Source organism: Pollachius pollachius (assembly GCF_949987615.1).
Source record: "Pollachius pollachius genome assembly, chromosome: 14".
NCBI lineage: Eukaryota > Metazoa > Chordata > Actinopteri > Gadiformes > Gadidae > Pollachius > Pollachius pollachius.
Genome location: NC_136947.1, coordinates 7,207,119 through 7,224,608, shown reverse-complemented (window position 1 = coordinate 7,224,608; position 17,490 = coordinate 7,207,119). Strand labels below are relative to the sequence as shown.

Here is a 17,490-nt window from a genome sequence, read left to right as displayed (position 1 = left end):
ATAGGACATTACAGGCTTCACTGCAAACGGCTTTATCCTTAATCAGAGTAGGTGATTTGAAAAAAACGAAAGAAGTATGCAGATATTTTATGCAGGGCTCTATAATGTCTGTTTGATTTGCCTGTGTGCTTGCGTTCCTCAACACGTTGAATAATACAGTGGGGCCTGGGGACTCGCGTATAGTGCCTGGAGGTAGCACATGCTTGCTATTGCGTACTGCATACTGTTACGCCTGACAGCCCACATGGCGGTGTGTGAATGTGATGCAGGTCTACAGGGAGAGCAGGTTGCCTCCTGCTTGCTGTTTTCAACAAACACCGTCGGGAGGTCCAGGGAGCAGTTAGGAGTGTTGTTCGGAAAAGCACTCTTTTCTTTTTTTTGTGTTTCTGGGATTTAGCATGTCCTCCTCACGTAGTCTTACAGACTTCACTCGGCGGCCCTGTGAAGTCCTTGAAGTCCTGAAGAGAATTGTCAGGGAAAGTTTTGTTTAGGTCAGCATGGAGTCTTGCCATGTTGTATCCAGGGAGAGGACATGAATGATGTGCCTGGCTGGGATCACGTAGCGCTTTCTGAGAGCTGGGAATTAATGTGGGATTTTCTATTAGGATCAAATTGGTGTTGAACTTGAGCTACAACAACCCAAAACCATCAGACCATTTTTTCTGATTCCATTCTCTCATCAGTGACAGATGATGCAACCAACCCCAAGATGTCAGTGGTTACGTAAATTGAGCCGGTTGCACAAGACTGTAAGGCAATGCTACGAGGGGATGCTGGGTTAGAGAACACTAGCACCTGCATGTTTATGTAAGGTGGTCTGTGGTGGCACAGTAGAAGATGTAACAGCTGAGCTGGGGAAGTGCGTATGGAGGGGAGGAAGGGGGTTGGGTCAATTGGATGCCATGACGATGATGCAACCTTTTCCTTCTAAAGCAGAGCCTCTATGTACGTAACTGAAGCTGGGAGACACTGTCAATGCATTGTGTTTACATTGTGACAGCCCTGCCTTGATGTCTTGGGCCATATAAAAAATAAATAAAAGTGAACATGTTTGATTGGCCATGTTGTGTTCACAGGAGCAGGAATAAAGGACCAGCCTAGTTACATATAATGCAATATCCCCTCTATAACCCATAGGCATTGCATTATATAACAAATATATAATCATTACATTGTATATACAATATATAATCATTTCATTATATATACAATATATAATCATTGCATTATAAGTACAATATAGAATCCTAACATAACATAGATAATACACAATCATTCAATATATATATAAAATATATAAAATCCATATATTATCATTACATGAAGATAAACATAATAAATAATCATTACAATAAAATATATAATCAATATGTAATCATTACAGTAAAATATATATAATCAATATCATTATTTTCAATATTCAATATTAAATATGCCATCAATATCAGTGGCATTTCATACAGTTGCACTTGAAATGCCATTGGAGTGTAGCTTACTCTGGTAATATGACATATATCCAAATGAAAAGGGTATTGGTGCGGGACATATAGTAGGAGGAATGTTATGAGGCCCTTGATCTGATTGATTTGACGTGACACTAGCCAGCTTTCGCTGGCACTGGAGCGAAACATAATATAAGTGGTTCAAATGCCTGCCAGCACAGACTTGCCTCATCACTTTTACTCATTGAACAAATGTCTTTGTTGTGAGCGAATACACATTTGAAACGGGGACAATACTAATGGTGGTGTCAAATCGAAATGCATTGTTTTCCAAGCATGTGTTTTATTTGAAACATTCCCAAGCAGCATCCTTCCATCTAATATTCCACTCCTTACAACCATCCAAAGGGTGGACATGTCTGACATGGCTCTGTGTACCGTCCTCCTCAACAGATCGTCCACCTCAGCCACCCCTTCCTTCTGGCAAACACCTGAAAATGGGGTAACTGTGTTTCAGCTCCCCCAACACCAGCACACTCCGACCCAAACAGCCTCCACCTGCACCGCCCTCCCAGGCTCATGTCTCAGGACTCTGACCCCAAGCTGTACCGCTTCCCCGGTCTGGAGGACCAGGACGGGGCCCATGGATGCAGAAGGGCCTCCCTGTGTGGCCCCACACCCCGGGGGGCCACCAGGCGCGGCTCCATGGCCCAGCTCCACCGCATGGGGAGCTACGGCCAGGGGGGCCCCGACCTGGGCCTGGCCTCCGAGGGCAGCGACAGCAGCGGGTCCCTGCAGGGCCCCCAGGCCCCCTCCCCGCGGGGACACCGCTCCCGCCAGCTGCCCGAGGAAGACGTGGAGATGAAGAGCAGCGGGTCGAGTGGGAGCGGGACCGAGTCCCATGGAAACGAGAGCCATGGCGACCAGAGCCACGGCAACGGGTCAGTAGGCAGCTCCAACGGCAACAGCAAGGACTCGGCTCTGTTGACGTCCTCCGGGAGCAACGGGAGGTCAGTGGCCGCTGTGGGAGGGGTGTAGCCTGCTCACACTACAACAATGATCTGTTCCGTTGGTTATTAGATGGTTATTGTAAGAATCCAGCATGGGCTGAGCTTAAGTTTTTCTATTTTTCTATCAAAATGTATATTGAGCCATTGATCCATGTAGATATTTATCAATCAATTAAGTTTCACCCCGTAAAGTTTTTTCAAATAAGGGGGCTTTGATTAAGTTGAAAAGTAGTGTTTAACATTGTGTTGACCCTAACCAGGGGTTCATAGACGCAAGTGGCTCATACTCTTTGTTACATTTGAGAAGCCTGCTGTTATGTAAACTCAGATAATCTCACAATAAGATTATAATTCATAAAAAAAAAAAGATTTGACATCTACATTCAGCTCTTATCCTGCTCTTATCTGTGCTGTTCATATAGGAGTCTAGGAGTCTATATCTGGATCTGAGAGTGTACCATGAAATCAGTGTGAAGTTTTACTCAGGCCAGTCAGATCAGACAACTAGACGAGAGGAAGCAACAGCAAACAAAGGGCTGATTCCTGCTCTGAGAATCCGAAGGCGTGCTGATGTCTGACCGGCAGGGATGCATTTGGCAGGCTTGTACAGCAGAAGGGACGTGTTTCACACTCTCTTCCTCCTCCGTTCCGGTTCCTATGACGACACAGTGTTGCGGCCTCCTCCGTGTGGCAGACTCGTCATTCCGCCTCCCCCCCACTTCGCCCCCCCCCCCCCCCAGATTCAGAAGTAGTTCCAAACTGCTATATATGGCCCTTGGCCACATTGTTTGAAGATAATTAGCTAATTATTCGTATAGTGCGGTTTCATGAATGGCAAATCGAAACCATTGACTGAAATAGTGTCAGAAAGAGTAAATGATCAACGGCTTTGTTTTCTTTCATCTAATTCTCCATACGCCTACTAAATATATGAGAAAATGAGAAAATCGGTACAATTCTTTGAACATTCACCCTGAAGAACATTTCTCAATTCGCCTCTCTTTTGAATGAGTATAGAGTATATGACAGAGTATGTAGCATAGGCTGCCATTTATAGCAGTTTTGGCAGTTGGCACCCTAGATTCCCTGCACCACTGACTGTGACGTCAAGTGCACCTCATGGAAGCTCTCTCTCTGTATCTCTCTGTCTCTCTCCGTCTCTCTCTCTCTCTCTCTCTCTCTCTCTCTCTCTCTCTCTCTCTCTCTCTCTATTATATTTTAATTGGATTATTTTAATTCATTCATCCATGATGTTGAATCAAGAGCATGTGTGAATCTCCTGTGTATCCTCTCTTTGCCTTTCCTTCTCTTTTTCTCTCTGTTTTTAATGAGCTATTTATTGTGAGATGAGAGAAGAGATGAGTGGGCTGTATGGCTGAAAACAACCAGTAGTACTCAGTCCTGCTTCCTTCTACAGAGCCCACTCACTAAACGTGGCTGACACAAAATATATTTTTAGCATGGACTGATGGCAGGGAGTGATTGGTTGTTTCTAGTATGTGTCACTCTGGTTCAGTTTCTACTTCAGTCGATGCTCGGTCATTTATTTTTGTCTGTTATGTGACAAAGGATTATCCCCATCGTCAGTTGGATGTGGTAAATGCATTGACTGCCATTAAATCAAGGTGTTTGACTTGAGGTTCTCCTGACCAATGAGAAGACTCTAAATCCGACTCTTTCTTCCTGATGTATCCCCCCTCAGTTGCTTTCTTATATCAATAATCACCTATTTAGTACGATTTTGTTTGGGGTTATAATGTAGCTCTGAGGATCAATATTTTCATTTACTAACAGTAATCCTCTCTCCTCCTCTCCCAGTTCTAACTCCCACAGCCCGTCCACTCCCAGCAGCTCCAACGCCTTCAGCCTGCTCAGCTCTGAGCAGGACAACCCCTCCACCAGTGGCTGCAGGTCAGCACACACACACACACACACACACACACACACACACACACACACACACACACACACACACACACACACACACACACACACACACACACACACACACACACACACACACACACAAATACATATACACATACACATACACATACATACACAGCGGCACCACAACCACCGACACCATAAGGCCTGCACTGGATATATAGGTAGAGCACGATACATGCACTGGTTCCGTTGTGTTGTTGTTATTAACATAATTTATTATGTTAAATTATTCTGCTGTTATGGTAATAGCATTAAAGATACGTTTTTGTTCAATGTTATCTACCAGAAACTGACATGCTTTTTGTTTTCGTGTGTGCACGTATGTGTGTTCGTGCTTGCGTGTGTGTATGTTTGTGTGTGTGTGTGTGTGTGTGTGTGTGTGTGTGTGTGTGTGTGTGTGTGATGTGTTCACCACCACAGCAGTGAGGAGTCTGCCAAGGCCAAGACCCAGAAGGAGCTGCTGAAGACGCTGAAGGAGCTGAAGCTCCTGCTGCCCGCGGAGAAGAGGAACAAGGGCAGCGCCTCGTCCACCCTCAACACCCTCAAGTACGCCCTCCGCTGCGTCAAGCAGGTGGAAGGTGAGCCCTCTCTCCGATGGCGTCCGTCTGTCTGAATGGGGCTTCAAACCCTCTGCACTGTACGAAGAGACAAAAGGTCAGCAGAATAACGTCATGGCGGATGACGTACTGAGCGTGTCGTGTTCTCTCTCTGGTCCGCAGCCAACGAGGAGTACTACCAGCTGCTGAGGACCAACGACAGCCAGCCCTCGGGCGTGGACGTGTCCTCCTACACCACAGAGGAGATCGACAGCATCACATCTGAGTACACCCTCAAGAACAACGTGAGTCTGGGCTTCACAATGTTGCCTGCCATTCACCCATTCATGCAAACATTCACACACCGGCACACATAACAGCCTTCAGCTTCCACCGTTATCGGCAACTTCTTAAAGACACACACGATATAGACGAGTGCCTTGCATTTTGTGTGGTTGTCAACTCTCTTTATTTCATTGCATCCCCCCCCCCCCACCGCTGTGCCCAACAGGACATCTTTGCAGCGGCGGTGTCTCTGATCACGGGCCGCATAGTCTACATCTCGGACCAGGCTGCCTCCATCCTCAACTGCAAGCGGGAGGTGTTCCAGAACGCCAAGTTTGTGGAGTTCCTGTCGCCGCAGGACGTCAGCGTGTTCTACAGCTTCACCACACCCTACCGCCTGCCCTCCTGGAGCATGTGCACCGGAGCAGGTAGACACACGCACACACATACGTGCACGCACACGTGCACACATACGCACACACGTGCACATAATCGCTCACACACACGTTCACATATACACATACAAACAAACGCCCTCATGCATACGCAATCACACACACGCACACACGTACACATACACAAACAAAACACGCGCTCGCACACTTACACATACATACACACACGCGCGCACACAAATACTCATACATATACACATACCCATAAGACACACCACCAAACATCAACAGATTAGTTTTCATAGTCTTTATAATGTATATATAACATATATAAAACACCAATTCGTTTTGATATTTCTAAAACGGTATCCATTGCATTCGCAAAATAATGAATCACCTGGATCCTGGTGCTAAGAGAAAGAAGGAGCAATAAAATCAATGTTCTATGGAAACAAAATAATAGAGTCCAGCTTGCCAGCAACCACAATGCTTAGACCTGTTGTCCAAACATTGTGGTTGCTGGCAAGCTGTGCCTCTCTTGTGTTGCTCTTATCAAGGTCGACTCGCAGACGTCTCATCTATATTTAAACATGGATAGGATATGCTGGGGTCAGCCCCACTGAGGCCAAACACACACCTGGTGTGATTTCCCATGTCAGCTCTTCACCCTGTTTCACTGAATTGTTTTCATGAGCAGCGCCTTGCCTTTGGATGATTTGTTTGTGTTTTGATCCGTGAAAAACGCGTCAGTGGCTGATGAGGTGGTGGTGAGGTCAGGTGTCCATGTTGTTGTTGCTCATGTGAATTAAACCATGGCTCTCTGCCCTTTCAGAGTCCTCGCCTCCGGACTGCATGCAGGAGAAGTCCTTCTTCTGCCGTATCAGGTGGGTGGCCACCTGCTTCCTGGCTCTATTGCTTCATTATTTATGAATGTCTTCCTCTGGGTGGACTGAATCAGAACCCATCCCTCTCATACACACACACGCACCCACGCGCACACACACAAACACAAACAGGCACACTCATCCACATAGACACCTAAACACTTGCATGCATGGACTCATTTATTCAAATGCAGTGGCTCTACAGTGGCCCCTAGTTGAACACACTGCTTTCCTTGTGTCCGTTTGCATCATAACCTGTTGGTACACAACCACCGGCTTCTCACTGAAGCCGTGTTGTACCGGGGAGTGACCTCCGTACGTGTGCCCCCTCTCTCCGTAGCGGTGGTAAGGAGCGTGCGGGGGACCTCCAGTATCTGCCCTTCCGCATGACGCCCTACCTGATGAAGGTCCAGGACAGCGGGCACCCGGAGGACCACCTCTGCTGCCTCCTGCTGGCCGAGCGCGTCCACTCCGGCTACGACGGTATGCCCCCCCCCCACGCTGCCCCTAACCAATGACATTTACATTTACATTCAGGGCATTTAGCAGATGCTTTTATCCAAAGCTACTTACACAAAGTACATTTGTCAGAAGAAGTTGAAACAATGTATCACTGTCGGAACAGTTAAGACATTGCCAGGGTAACCCATTCCGAGTGTACAACAAAGATTGCTAGGATAAGATGCTACACGTTGCTAAGTACTATTTTCAAAGTGCCAGGATGTACAACATACAAGAAGTGAATACTTCAAATAATCGTACATACATACGTACATGCGTTCAATGACTGGTCCTAATTATTGCCTCACAGCCTGCTTGTGTGTGTGTCTCCGTCCTGGTCCTACAGGGCCTGCTCTAAAAGGAGGACAATAGTTTGTCTCCAACAGTGAGGCCTAGTTCTGTTGCAGATAAGGGCGTCAACGAATAACAAAGGCCACTGCGTTGTGTTTCTCTGCAGCTCCCAGAATCCCCACAGACAAGCGCGTGTTCACCACCACACACACTCCGACCTGCGTGTTCCAGGACGTGGACGAGAGGTCAGTTGTCCTCCGCAAACCGTTCATTTATTTATTGTATTGGTTCAAAGTGGAAAAGAAGCGCATGATGAGCGCACCCTGCCCTGGTGGGCAGTAAGCAGCCTGAATGTGTGCTGACGCGTGAACGTCTGCACGTCTGTGTTTCCAGGGCGGTGCCTCTGCTGGGGTACCTCCCCCAGGACCTCATCGGCACCGCAGTCCTGCTGCACCTCCACCCCAACGACCGGCAGGTCATGCTGGGCGTCCACAGGAAAAGTGAGCCTGCGTCCTACATGTGTGTCTATGGATGAGGTTTCAGGTCTGAGCAGGGAAAGGTGTTTATTCCCCTGCAGTTTACTGAAGTCTGGTCCTCTCTCTCTCCCTCTCTCTCTCTCTCTCTCTCTCTCTCCCTCTCTCTGTCTCTCTCTCTCTCTCTCTCTCTCTCTCTCTCTCTCTCTCTCTCTCTCTCTCTCTCTCTCTCTCTCTCTCTCTCGTAGTCCTGCAGTTCGGGGGCCAGCCCTTTGACCACTCTTCCATCCGGTTCTGCGCCCGTAACGGGGAGTACATCATCCTGGACACCAGCTGGTCCAGCTTCGTCAACCCCTGGAGCCGCAAAGTGTCCTTTGTCATCGGGAGGCACAAGGTCCGCATGTGAGTGGACAACAAAGTCGTTTTGGAATGACCCCATGGACACGAGATTAACCCGCCCCCCTAGGGTCTTCACTCTCCCCCCCTTAAGTGTTTCCCTGGCTTGGTTTAAAGTGTTGTTAAATTGCACTCTTTTTTTTGCAACCTTCAGTATTAATCTAATGAATCCATACACCTTCTGTTATGTATATATGTGTCAATGTGTGTGTCTGTGTGCATTCTCAGTGGCCCTGTCAATGAAGATGTCTTCGTGGCTCCAGCCCCCAAGCCTGGAGAGACCAAGACAATAGACCCGGACGTCCCGGAGATCACAGAGCAGATCCATCGGCTCCTCTTGCAGGTGGGAGACAAACCAGACGCTCTGGCAGAAAATAGAAACATTAGGTTTTGTTAGGGATGTTAATTATTCCCCTTTTTCTTTGTACGTCTGCGGCCCAGCCGGTTCACAACACTGGCACTACGGGCTACAGTAGCGGGACCAGCAACGACCTCCACATCAGCATGTCCTCCCCAGGAGAGAGCGTGGCCCACAAGGTCCACTCCGAGGCAGAGGGGGAGAGCAGCAAGACCAAACCGGTGAGTTGGCCACGGTCTCTGCAGCCTGGGGGTTGGAATTGACCTCCCGTCCTAACTGCACTGGTCCTTAACATCACACACACACTGTCGTCGGTTGACTCTGACAATACGCCAACCGGGCATTGCCTCTCCACAGCGTACCTTCCAGGAGATCTGCAAGGGGATTCACCGCCGGAAGAGCCAGGAGCAGCAGCTCTGCCTGGCTACCTCCACCAAGCCAGACGCCAAGAGACCCACCACCACCACCACCACCACCACAGGCAACAGCAGTAAGTCCACCCTAAACCCTGAGAGACACACATAGAGATTGATACTGCATCTGTGCACCGGCTCTCTTGTCTTTGGATTTACCCTGTGTTGGTGTAATTCACTGTGTTTTTGTGAGTTTGGATGTTTTTGTGTCTGAAGGTGTGTTGCCAATCGATGTGTGCACATGTTTGTGTGTGCATGTTTGTGTATGTGTGTGTGTATGTGGGCATGCATAATTGTCTGTGTGTCTGTGTGCAGATCTCTGTGTTTGGGTTCACACTGTATTGGTATACATCCATGAGCTATTCCTGAGCCCCTCTCTCTCTCTCTCTCTCTCTCTCCAGTAGAAGGGCTCCAGAAGACTGTGGCTGTGGTGCATGTGAAGGACTCCACGGCCCCCCTCAGTTGGAGGAATGCGGGGGCCGTCACGGAGAGGAACAGGGCCTCCATCCAGGAGGAGCTGGCTATCAACGACCCGACGGTGTACTCCTACCAGCAGATCAACTGTCTGGACAGTGTCATCAGGTACACATGCGTGGAGGTTTCTTGCTGAGGCATTCACTTTGGATGCCTAGGCTCGGACCGGTTGAAATCACGTTGGGACAATAACGTTGTCTACTTGGCTGGTCCCTGAGGCGATAGTTTGTATTTCAATTTTCAGCCACCTAGTGGTTCAGATCGTCCCAGGCCTGCATGCCTAAACCTGTTCTGACGACTCAAAGCAAAGCGATGCTCGTAAAATAACGACAACAAGGCAACATTTTCGACCAGTCTGTGGTTACTTCTTTAAGACCCGCTTTATGGTGCCAGTACCGGTGTCTGTTACCAGTGGCCATGCAGAGCTGGCGCTCAATGTGTTGTGGTGTTTCAGGTACTTGGACAGCTGCACCAGCCCCATCACCATGAAGAGGAAGTGTGAGTCCAACTCCCTCACCCTGTCCTCCAACTCAGAGGAGGACGACCGGCAGAAGGACCACGTCCCCTCCCGGGCGCCTGGAGGTATGTTCTTCTCCTCTGTACATGTGCTACCAGTCAGGAGTCGCCAGCAGCCCTCGGGCTCTCCGTCTCTTGTTGTTCTTTTGCCATCTGACTCTGCAAAAAGTCAATGCCTCTGGTTGTCTGTTCTCTTTGCCAGAACCGGCCGTGTTAAAGGATCAGCCTGTTCATCGTCCCTTGGGCGATGCAGACAAAAACCCCAGTGAACCGGCCCCAACCGTAGTGGGCGCCTCCCTCCCTTTACCTGTGCCTGATAAACCCGAGAGTGTGGTGTCCCTAACCAGCCAGTGTAGCTACAGTAGCACCATTGTACATGTAGGGGACAAGAAGCCCCAGCCAGAGTCGGGTAAGCACACATAAAACGGGATCCTTTACCCTCCTGTGTGTGTGTGTGTCTGTGTCTGTCCGTGTGTGCATGTGTTTTATTATGCTTTACTATGTTTTTGTGTTCATGCACTGCTGCTAGTGTGGTACTTGTGTGTCTGTCTTTTGTGCGCTTGTGGGTTTTCTGTTGAAGGTTTCCGTTGTAGGTTTGTTGCATGCGAAAACGGTGGTAGGAGTTTGTTTTACTTAATGCCGCGTAGAGTGATAAATCAATCAGGTGCAAATGACCCTGAAAGATAGGGAGGGCCACATGAAGAGGAGCTGTTCCTCTGTCCGCTACAGAGAAATCCTCCGACGAATAATGCTTCATTTTATTAAACATCCCCCACACTCACACTCTTTCTTTGACACAGACACGAAGCAGCGCGGAAACTTGCTATTCGTGTAAGACAAGGCACGCGCTATAAGCTCATTAAATCAGCTGGATGTGTCTGTCTAAAGCTGTTGCTGTGGATGTTTCCTGGGCCTTGGAGTTAGGAGGTGGTTGACAGGCCCAGGAACGATGCAATGTTGTTCCCTCCTCTGTAGTGCCGGAGGCCGCTGCCATCTTGATTTTCGTTTACAGTGTTCAGCATTCTGAACACCCTGGCTTGGAAAAGAGGGTTCACTCCTCCTGATTCCCAATTCTAGGTCCACCAGTATCATCATTCTTCCAAGGGCAGCACCAGCTTCATAACCATAACCATTATCATAATCACAGGGAATGTTTAGGTCTAGGCTGTAGGCAAATGCTTAATCTTGGTTACGACACGCATCATATCCAAGCTGTTGGTCGGCCTACGTTAAAAGTGTTCCCAGTTGAGCTTGCTGTTACATCAGCTTTTGTGCTTTTATGTCTCGTCTCATGACTCCATGTGCAATAATGTCAATGTCAGTCGTTACTATAAATACGAATTAACTTTGCTTTCGTGTGATGCATTATCAAGATTGTTAAGTATAGCTCCCCCTGGTGTCCCTGCAGAGATCATAGAGGAGATGACGGACGGGCCCCAGACCCCGGGGCCTCACACCAGCGCCGTGGGCCCTCCTCACCAGGAGAGGGAGTCTTCCTACAAGAAGCTGGGGCTGACCAAGCAGGTGCTGGCAGCCCACACGCAGAAGGAGGAGCAGGCCTTCCTCTCCCGCATCCGCGAGCTCCGGGGGGTCACCTCTTTCAAGGCCGACTGCTCGCACTACCTGGAGCGCCAGCGGGGGCATGTCGTCAGTGATGGTACTGAGACGCACACACACACACACACAGACACACACGCACACACACACACACGCACGCACGCACGCACGCACGCACGCACGCACGCACGCACGCACGCACGCACGCACGCACGCACGCACGCACGCACGCACGCACGCACACACACACACACACACACACACACACACACACACACACACACACACACACACACACACACACACACACACACACGCACACACACACACACAGACATGCATTCACACATGTGACATACACGCACATGCACACACAGACACATACTCCCATACAAACACACGAGCACGCAGAGACACACGCAGGCATATCAGTGTTTCCCCCAGCACTGTATGGTTAAGGCGGCCATCTTAACAACAATAGGGCCCCGCCTTGACTACCACTTTATAAAAAATATATATATTATTACAAAAAAACAAAAATATATACAGTATATATTTTCTTGTTGTTTTAATAAATATTTTTTAAATAATTGTGCATTAACAAAGTATAAGGGAGAGAAAACATACTTCCATCAGGTATAAAAAATAAAGTTAAATAATGCATCAGTAATACTGTTCACAACAATGGTCGTGCCATGGAAACGGCCCCCCCCTGCATATACACACATGTGCACTCACGCAAATATCATATTACATTCAACTACAAGACGGTGCCCAACCCCTGAATAGTGTATCTGACCCCCCTGTGCCCCCTGTGTCTCCCCCCGCCGCCCTCAGCTGTGCCCGCCGGCGGGGCCTACCAGCAGCCCGGGGCCGAGCCAGGGGCCCGCCGCAGCAAGAAGACCAAGTCCAAGCGCGTGAAGCAGAGCGCGTGGTCGGACAGCACCGTGTCCCCTCGCCGGCGGCAGCCTCCACGCACCCCACTGCTGCTCCCCCAGGGCCTGAACCAGACCTCCTGGTCGGCTTCCGAGACCTCCTTCTCCACGGCGTACCCGGCCGTGATGCCCGGCTACCCCGTGCAGGTCGGCCCCGGTATGGCCGCCGGAGTGGCCCCCTCGCTGGCGGGCTACACCCGGGCCCCGTCCTACGCGCCCGCCCTCCGCCCCGCCCCGTACGAGGACCCCGTGGTGGCGCCCGTCCTGGCGCTCATCCTCCCCAACTACCTCTTCCCTCAGGTGGGCGCGGCGGCCCCGCCCCCTCAGCAGCAGACCTTCTACCAGGTGGACCCCGCCGTCTACCCCCCTCCCCGCCAGCCCTCCTTCCACCCCGGGGCCTTCCGGGAGCCGTGCCCCTACGGCGGGCCGCCCCCCTACGCAGTGCAGCCTCCGCTCCTCCCCCCGGGTCACCCCTTCGCCTCGCGCGCTCCGGTGTACCAGCCCACCGCGTTCCCCTTCCCCCCGCCCGCCGTGCCGGACGCCTCCCGGGGCTCCCCCACGCCGAGGTCCCCCGTCGGGGGCCAGGAGCCGCCCAACTCGCCGCCGCCGCTGATCCAGTCCAGCTGCAGCTCCCCGCTGCAGCTCAACCTGCTGCAGCTGGAGGAGTGGCACCGCCCGCTGGAGTGGCAGGACGGTGCAGCGCTGCCCCCCTGTGGACTGGGGGGCAGCGGCAGCGAGCGGGAGAAAGGAAGGGGGGCAGAGAGGAAGGAGGAGCTTCAGCAGGTAAAGCAGGCCTCTTCTAAACGACTGTGCTGCACCGGTTTTTTGCACAATGTCGAAAGCTATTTTTAGAATAGCCGAGCAGAGCGATTTTAGGAGGTGAGGGCTGAGTTCTGTTCATGGCTAGAAGGGAACCTGAGAACAGGGTGATTCACTTTCCTTCAGTAACAGCTGTCCAGCTATTTTGAATCTCCGGTAGATAGAGAGAGAGTAAGAAAAGAGTCTCTCTCTCTTCAATCGCTCTCCTTTCTTTTCCTCTTTTCTGTTGGTTTGTTTTGGTTGTATGTATCAGTGGTTCCAGTGTCCATGGCACCACCAGAAAGGCCTTTAGGGTCACAACATGATCATTCGGGAAATGAACAAATATTTCCCAATATCTCATAGTCAGACAACAAATGTATAAATACATGGAAAGATTGGTTTACTAAAGAATAATAATTATTTGATGTCAGAGTTCATCGTGCTTAAAGTCAAGTGACGTGTTAAGGCTTGCTGCGCTACTTCGTCACCTTCCAACACTGTCCGCTCTTCCCTTCACGTTGGTCCCAAGGCAAGTTCCCCTGGCGACGGTAACAACAGCGACGCCACCTCCTCGTCCAGCGACATGATGGACATCTTCCTCCATGAGGACTCCTGCTCGGGCACCGGCTCGGCCACCTCGGGGTCCATGGGCTCCGGCTCCAACGGCTGTGACACGTCCAACAGCGGAACGTCTAAGAGCAGGACCTCCATGAGCAGGACGTCGCGGAGCCAGACGTCAGCCAGCGGGACCTCCGTCAGCGCCATAGGTAGAGTAACATGGGCTCTACATGGCCGTGTTGTAAAGTGTTGCAGGGAAGGATGCGTGGTGCGTTGGGATCGTTTTAACTATGACATGCGGTATATCGTTTTATATACTGTAACTCTTTCTATAAGGCATCTGCGTGATGATATTTATTTATTGGACCGCCATCTTTTTACGTTTTGTGGATCGTTTTCATGGTCACTTTTCTTTCCTTTGGGTGTGGATAGGGTTTTTACTGTACTTTTATGTTGTAAGATCCATCATTCATTCATGCCGTTATGACATTGAATACTTTTTTATAATATATCATCATATTTATTTATGAGTCGGGGATAGGATGCGTCAAATGCATCTTGAATCAGGATTTGATTCTCAATGAAATTCAAACGCTTTATTTAAAAAAACAGCATTCTAACCTTTGGAAGGGAGATGCATCCATCTGCATCTTGTGTGTATATACATAAATATATAAATGTCTTTAACTATTACTGATTATGTTTTCTGTTGTGGTCCTGCAGGGAGCAACGACAGCAGCCAATACTTTGGCAGCGTGGACTCGTCTCAGACCAGCCAGAAAGCCAATGGCCAATCAAATGATGGCGAGACCAGGGCCATGGAGGTGGTACAGAGTGAGCACTTCAACAAGTACGTACCTCACAGAGTCTTTACACACAGTGATATAATTCTAAACCTCGTGTGTCTGCTGCCCTCATCGTCGCTGGGTAGAGAGAGAAGGGAATACCAGTATTTATTTAATCCATGCTAGATAAAAAGACGTTAGATTAAATGCCCATTAAAACTGTTATACGTGTCGAGTGGAGTAGTGAAAGCAATTGTTGGTGTGCTGTAGTTTGTATGAGTCCCCCTTGTGTAATCCAAAGCACCAGCCCTGCAGTGACTTGGTTTAACCACTGGATGGTGCTCCTGGATATCACGTCCCAAAGTCAATCACAAAAGCGCAGCACAGAGCCTGAAAGGGGCCGTAAAGAAACATGAACAAGACCACACAAACAGCATTCTAAACGAGAGTTTGTTACGTGCTGTGTCTCCAGCGATGTGCAGCGTGTGCTGAGGCAGGACCGGGACAAGCTCCGCCAGCTGCAGAAGAGCCAGCCCCACTTCAGTGAGGAGCAGCGGAGAGAGCTGATGGAGGTCCATCCCTGGTTGAGGAGGGGCTGTCTTCCCAAGGCCATAGACATCAAGGTAGACCTCTCTTCTCTGCCTGTCACTCTCTCTCTCATTACTTTCTCTCTTGCTCTCTCTTTTTTCGTACCCTCTCCCCCTTACTCTTTCTCCCTTCTATCACTCTTCTTTCTTTTCTTTTCCTCTATTCTGTCGATTATTTTTTGGTTGAATGTATCAGCGGTTCCCAACTTCTGGCTCGGGGAGGGGACCTGCCCTTGCACCACCTTATACGCTTTTAAGCCCACAAGACGATGATTCGGGAAATTAACAAATATTAGCCAATGTTCGATATGGCGACAACAAATGGATAAATACATGGAAAGTTATTGGTTTATGAAAGATTATGAAACATTTGATGTCAGAGTGCATTGTGCTTTACCTGCACTCATGCGGGCTGTGGGGTGTCAATCCCAGTGGTACGTTTCATCGGTTGTTAAACACACACAGTAAGCGTGTGGCTACATGTGCTCATGTGCTGATGGCGTCGCTTCTCTCCCCCCCAGCTGTGCTCCTGCTGTAAGGACCCAGAGGAGGTCTCTACCCCCGCAGGACAGCCGTGCTCCGACGGCATCAACACCCAGACCGAGATAAGGGACCTCAGCTGCGCGAGGAAGCCCAGCGAGGGGCCCCAGTGCTCCACGGGCCCTTCCTGCTCCCGCCTCTCACCCGGCCCCGGGGCTCCTCCCACTGACAGCTAGCCCCTCCCCACAGCACATGAGACTCCGCCTTTGGCTTTTGCCTTTTTTTAACCAAACTGCATTCCGATAACCCCGTTCTGATTCTGAAGTTTGAAGGCTTACACAACAGCACATTGCATTCTCAGACCAGGAAGTGCTTTAGAAGAGATGTTTTTATATTTTCTTGACCATGGCCTGTCACTGTTACGTTGGTTATATTTGAGCATGTACACACTTCATTTATTTTACATCTCTTTTTATATGTTTTTATACAGAAACGACTTTCTGCCTCAAAAGCAGATTTATATCTGCCAACAGATAGCACAAGAGGGACCAGTGTATGATATGATATTTTTATAGTATGTTAAATAAAAGAGGAAAGAGCTGTATGCCTCAGCAATGCTGCTGGCCTTCACATTGGACTACATACTAAAGAGTATTTAGTCCAGAGTGGGAATGGCTTCGGATGAGATGCATACAAAATGCCTTCATAGAAAACTGCTTGATTAAAAAAATAATAAATAATGGAATGCAGCAGCCATTATAAGCTAAGTGGTTTCCTTTGAGGCCCAACCGTTGCAGCTGAAGCTCATTTTACCCTCCATGTCAAGTGTGTGGCCACTTTTGAAATGGAACTTTTAGGGTTATTGCATGGCGTAAAGCAATTTAAACCAGTTATCAAAGGTCTTTTTTTCTGGGCATTGGCGTCTGTGAATCTTTGCACTGCTCATTAGCCTGCACACATGAGACACAATATGCTCCTATATTGCAAATTGTTCTGGTTTCTCTTATCTTTTTTTATATTTAATAAATTGCTGTTGTTGGAGAGGCACTTTATATATCTGTCTGTTTTTGTCATTTTTTTTCTACTGCAAAGAGCTAGGCCTCAAAAGATTTATCAGTATGGCTGACTTATGGAGAGCTCTCATTAGTTCTCATTAAAAATGTATCAGGAAACTCTTTACATGGGCTACAAATCGACTTGATCATCCATTTACTTTCTCTCTTCTAAAGACCCATTAGGCCTATAATTTGGCAGTTGACAGTACTCCCACTGTTTAACTGCGAAGTGGTTTGAAAGGGGATGTTAGTCCAATGCACTCCAACCGTCCCAATATTATAAGGGGATAATTCTTTCCGAGCCATGAGCATTTAATGGGTGTTAACGACTTTAACGCTGCTGCCAAACACATAATGCCCCTGCCTGGTCGCCTATTTCATCAACAAACGGTACTAATAGTTAAATTAATGATTCCAAGTAAGTAATAATACAATCTCATGATTTATTCTCCGATACGAACCCCCAGACAGGTTATTTCTAAAATATGTTGGCTAGTCCTTAGATCTCCTATAGAGCCCAGCAGTCTGCAGACAGTGGAGCAGCGTGTCTGGGCCCTGGACTAGCCCACGTCTGGCCTGATCAAAGAGGCCACGGTCACTATCCTGTTGACACCTCGGCTTCTTGAAGGCGAGGTGTGAAATGTTCAGATCGCACCCCCAACGGGGACCATTCACACCTTTGGGGGTGGGGGGTAGCAGGGTTCCCCCCACAAGTCCGGTCCCTCTGCTTGACATGAAATCATAAATTGACCACTATTTCCTGGATGGATGATCTTGAGTTTAGTTTCTACATCCGCAGTATTATTAT

General features: G+C 49.0%; 1 protein-coding gene across 1 annotated transcript; it reads left to right on the top strand.

The window, feature by feature from the left end:
* Positions 1-2,021: 2,021 nt before the first annotated feature.
* On the top strand, positions 2,022-15,863 carry per2 (period circadian clock 2; the record flags this gene model as incomplete). The annotated part of the gene is made up of 22 exons (XM_079750725.1): positions 2,022-2,452; positions 4,271-4,363; positions 4,823-4,980; positions 5,122-5,243; positions 5,450-5,651; positions 6,451-6,502; positions 6,843-6,985; positions 7,461-7,539; positions 7,688-7,794; positions 8,016-8,169; positions 8,392-8,506; positions 8,605-8,742; positions 8,879-9,011; positions 9,336-9,516; positions 9,863-9,990; positions 10,127-10,333; positions 11,333-11,581; positions 12,319-13,199; positions 13,747-13,984; positions 14,499-14,625; positions 15,033-15,183; positions 15,669-15,863. The coding sequence occupies 22 exons, from the start codon at positions 2,022-2,024 to the stop codon at positions 15,861-15,863; spliced, it is 4,284 nt and encodes a 1,427-aa protein (XP_079606851.1).
* Between the last annotated feature and the right edge of the window lie 1,627 nt (positions 15,864-17,490).